The sequence below is a fragment of the Antrostomus carolinensis genome, unplaced genomic scaffold, assembly GCF_000700745.2.
Source record: "Antrostomus carolinensis isolate BGI_N321 unplaced genomic scaffold, ASM70074v2 scaffold5685, whole genome shotgun sequence".
Lineage (NCBI taxonomy): Eukaryota > Metazoa > Chordata > Aves > Caprimulgiformes > Caprimulgidae > Antrostomus > Antrostomus carolinensis.
The window spans coordinates 64074-68935 of NW_010314124.1; the positions used below are offsets into that span (position 1 = coordinate 64074).

The window sequence follows — 4862 nt, forward strand, 5'->3', positions numbered from 1 at the left end:
TCTTTTAAGACTAAAGTCTTTAGCCCTTGATAGCAACACTACTGAACATAAATCACATCCCCATAAAATAAACTTCTGTCTCTCATGTGTTCTAAATACTTAATTCCCAACGGACACAATTCCACATCCTTAGCTAAGAAGCTCACAGCTGCATAGAATTAAAGTCCCTGATCATATCTTTGCTATCTTAAATATCGATTGTTGATGGCTGTTGAAAGAAAACCCTTATGCAAGGACTAGAAACATGTCAGGACAGCCATAGGGACAGCACCACAGAGTTTGCAGTGCAATCTGCATAGAACAGTGGTCTGTATACTCCACTATTTTAAAGCCATCCTATCAAACCTAATGTCTCAGTGCATTAACCTTATATTGCCCTCTTAAGCTCTACTGAATGGGAAGCCACCATTAGTCCCTGTAAGAGGCTTCACTAAGAGACTGATGTGAACTAGTTCCTCAGAAGAACCTTGCTAGAAGAATTTATCTCAGAGACATAAAGAGCCTGTTAGTATCAAAGAAGGGTAGGCAACCTGCTAGGAAAGGCAATACACAAAGAAAAGATTAGAAGAAAAAACAGACACAGCCAAGAGGAAGTACAGATAATTTTTGAGATGTAATTTGCAATACTGAAGTAAAGGTTTACCTGATAAAAAACACTTCAGAGGAAAGAGGGAGAATGCCCATGGTCTTGAAATGAAAATATTTTTAGTTTGCAGATACACTAAAAAACAGGAATTGAAAAGAAAAAAAGTTGAAGGGAAAAAGAAAAATAGAAAATAATGAAAGAAGCAGCAGTAAGTATTAGAAGGTTCCCAGAAGGGTATGAGAAGATAGATACTGTTACATATTTATAGCAGAATTTCTTTCTTATTCTACAGCTGGAAACAAATAAAATAAACCAAAGGTGACACAGGGAGTTCTGCAGCCCCTGTCTGCTTTAGACAAACCCAAAAGACCAGATACTAAGATCGTTCTGTTTCAAACAAAAAGAATCCATTCATAATAAGATCAGAGCTTTCTAATCTTTCTTTGGGATGATATGAGATGGAATTATTCCAAAACCTATGAGGGAAAAGGTTGTCACTGAATGATAGTCATATTCGTGATTCCTATTTTCCTCTCTAAGAAATAATGTATTTTCTTGACTTGGAACAGGATTTAGTGGAAAAACAAAGCACCTGATAAATACTTCAATGAACAGTACCACAATATGGTAATATTTTAAAATTATTACAAAGAAAGAAGAGTGAAAAGACCAAAGGAAACCTTGAAGGAAAATTAGCAAACCCCTGGAATTTCAGATTATGTGAATGAAACAAAACATTGAAAGGAGGAAAAAGAAAATTAAAGGGGGGTGGGGTGGTCTAGAAATGAGAGCCACTGAAAGAAGTAGCAATGCTAAGAAAAGAACTTGAAAAAATAAGTTACAAAGGCAAATTCTGAGGTTAGAATACAAAATAGGTAGAAAAAGCAGGGCATAAATATAATGTGAAAACTAAGGAAAGCAGTGAGGCTCTAACCACGTTTTCCTCTTTCTACATTTATACATCCACTTCTAAAGGACAGAATACACAACCACAGCCTCCTCCACAAAAGAAGTCAAGAACTCTTCAGGGAAGACAGATCCTAATATGAGGATCTTCATCCTAAGATAAGAAATGGTCAAACACCCTTCATCACTGAAGGTTTCAAAAGCAAATGAATAAAATAACTCAGGTCTCACTCAGGTCTCTTAGACAATCAAAAAGTAATCTGGATATTCATGTTCCCTTATGCTTTGAAAGCATGAAAACAGTTTTAATCTATATACTTATTATAGTCAGTGATATAGTTTCCAGATACATTGGCAACAGCTGAAAGCTTTTGCAAGACAACTCTTGTGAAGTGGTGATGAAAAATAAAAGATCAAAAAAAAAATCTTCAATCCAAATAGATCAAGATATGTTAAGATAGATTACTGGATGAAAAGGCAGAAACCTCACAGCCAAATTAATTGAAAAGGAAACACTGCAAGAACTGTACATTATCCTAAACAGAATAGTTTCTTGTTACAATGTTTAGATTTGGGGAAAAAATGGGAAGGAGACTTCAAGCAAACACAATCTGTTCATTAAGTTATAATCTAAAATTACATACAGGAGTGCAAATGAAAAAAATAGCAAATTTATTGCAAAAAGAGATTCAGTGATGTTTGGGAGACAGACATTCCTAAGCTTATCACATAGAACATGATCTCTATCATAAAAATCACAGCTTTAATACATCTGCCACACTAGCAAATTAGTTCATGCCTCTGTGGACATAGAGGTCAACTGATCCGTTTACTTTACCCTTGTGTTGTGTTGGAGGGGCATTTTTGGTAGTGGGGGAAGGGGCTACCCTGTAAGAAGCTTTGCAAAGCTCCCCTGGCTCCAAGGAGCATCCCCCCAGCCCAGGCTGAGACAATGAGCACTAGAGAAACACCTCTGTGAATCCATATTTCTGAGGGGAAGGACTGTCTTGAAAAGAAGAAGGTGGAGAGAACCTGGAGGAGAGGACATTGACCTGAACAAGAGACAACCACCGGCCTAAATAAAGAGAGAGCTTTGCTGCCAGGAGGGAGGAGGAGGAGGGGGAGGACAGAGAACCTCAGACATCTAGGTCAACCACATGGAGTAGGAGAAGGCAAAGGAGGTCCCTGCAGCCCGTGAAAGTTCAACAGCAGAGCAGATACCCACGTGTAGGCCATGGAGGACTCCAGCTGGAGCAGAAAGCTGAGCCTGATGGCAGGTGTGACTGAATTGAGACCCCAGAGTCACTCGACACTGGATGGGGGCTGGACCCCCAGAGCTGGGGAGTGAGGAGGTGCACTCAACCGGAGGTCAGTCTGCAGCCCGTGGATGTCCCCATGCCAGAGCCAGGAGCTGAGCCTGAAGAGGTCCATGACTCCATGGGAAGTCCACATTGGAACACTTTGTTCCTGGACTTTCATGCCGGGAAGAGCAGCAGAGGTGAACTGACTGAAGCCCCATTCCCTGTCCCTGTGCTGCTGGGGAGGGGGGAAGGTAGAGAAATCAGGAGCAAAGTGATTTGAGCCCCAGAAGAAGGGAGGGGTGGGGGAAGGAGTTGTAAGATGTGGTTGTTATGTCTCACTGTGCTACTCGGATGATTGGTAACGATTAAATTGATTTTTCTTCCCCAGGTTGAGTCTGTTTCGCTTGTGACCATAACTGGTGAGAGAGCCCTCCCTGTCCTCATTCCAATCCAAGACCCCTCTGTTGTGATCCCCTTCCCATCTCACCAGGTGCGGGGAGTGAGTGCAGGACCGCATGGTCCTACTGTGGGTGAAACCACCACACACCTGATAAAGGTAATATTAGGAAATTATTGATCAGAAAGCTGAAGCTAACCTGACAACAGCATTTATTAAGGCTAGCAAAAGATGTTTAGGAGAAAACGTATGTATCTTAATACCAGATAGATTGAAGCTTAGTGGAAAACACCACAATGCAAATTATTATTTCTAATTACTATGCAATATCATATACACATCATGAGAATGAATTTTAATTAGTGGATTTGTTTTGTTGTTCCTCCTGCCCCTCTCCACACTGCATTTAGAGACAGCAATCTATCACATCACTAAAACATTCAGTGATAAAAATAACTAGCAGCCACAATTACCCACAGATTAAGTAGACAGTCTAAACTGTCAAATGAATGAACAAATACTAGTGAAACACACCTCTGCTATGTCTGTATATTAGCTCATATTCATTACACACCAATAAACTCTTTCATAGGTTGAAGTTTAAAAAAACATTATTTCATCAACATCAAATGGGTATTTTTGGTTTTTTACAATTACCACAGTACTGACAATTTATTTTTTTAGAAATGTGAACTGTACGTGCAAGAACCAAATATTAAAAAATTAGTTGGTTTATAAATGGCAAAATTTCAGATTCTACAACTTTTTCAGCTACGTTCCATTAAGTAACATTTGAACTTATTTTATACAGCAGTCATTCTAGCACATCCGCAGGAACCAGAGAAATAGTTTCTGTCCATATGTCACAACATTACCAAATTTCTCCACTAATAAGAAACAAGATTTTATTAGTAATGCATGTGTACCACGGCTTACTTACAGGATTCTGAGTATAACACAGGAAGTCTTCAATTGAGTCTTTAGACACCACTTGTAAAAATGCTTCACGTTTCATTGTGGTCTTGTTTTTCCTTACTTAATAAACAAAACAAAACAAATGTTAGATAAAGTCCTGTATCTCAAAATAAGGCCATTTTTGGTCTCAGTGAAGAAGGTATGAATCTACATTGTTCATCTACCTAGTTACAAATAAAAGATGTTTACCGCTCCAAAATACTTTACAGTTATCAGCATTTAGATTCACACCAGCACTAGGCTGCAGTATTTGCATGCATTCTTTTCAGTCCTTTTATACTAAAAGAGTCTGAAAACAGAAGAACTTTTAAACGGATACTTTTATTTTTAAAAGGAATGGCGTATCCAGCAGGTACCCCGTGTTTACCTAGCCATGACAAGTACTGATGGGCAGCGAAATATTCTCTCCTTTTCTTTCTTGTCAAGTGAAGATTATGGGGAACTGGCAAGGTCCCTTTTTGACACTTAGAGCTTAATTTACACACCTAAGCACTCCTTCCATCCCAGGTGGTTCCTGACGTGCTTTTCCCACCCGTCCCAGTACGGAAGCCGCCTTACGTAGGTAGCCTTTACCGTGTGTGTGTCCGTACCACGGCGTGGGGCGGGTGCAGCCCCAGGGAACAGTCCCGGATCAGCCAGGGGCTGCCCGCTCCCCGCGCTACCGCCGGCCCCACGGCCCGGGCCGGCCCCACAGGCC

At 40.2% G+C, this 4862-nt stretch overlaps 1 protein-coding gene across 1 annotated transcript in view; it reads right to left on the reverse strand.

Annotated features, from left to right (window-relative positions):
• Positions 1–4205, reverse strand: part of NCAPG2 (non-SMC condensin II complex subunit G2) — a 51197-nt gene extending 46992 nt beyond the window's left edge. Inside the window, exon 1 of the mRNA XM_010167522.1 lies at positions 4131–4205. Coding sequence (XP_010165824.1) covers positions 4131–4205 — 75 coding nt within the window. The remainder of the gene's footprint in view (positions 1–4130) is intronic.
• Positions 4206–4862: the final 657 nt, after the last annotated feature.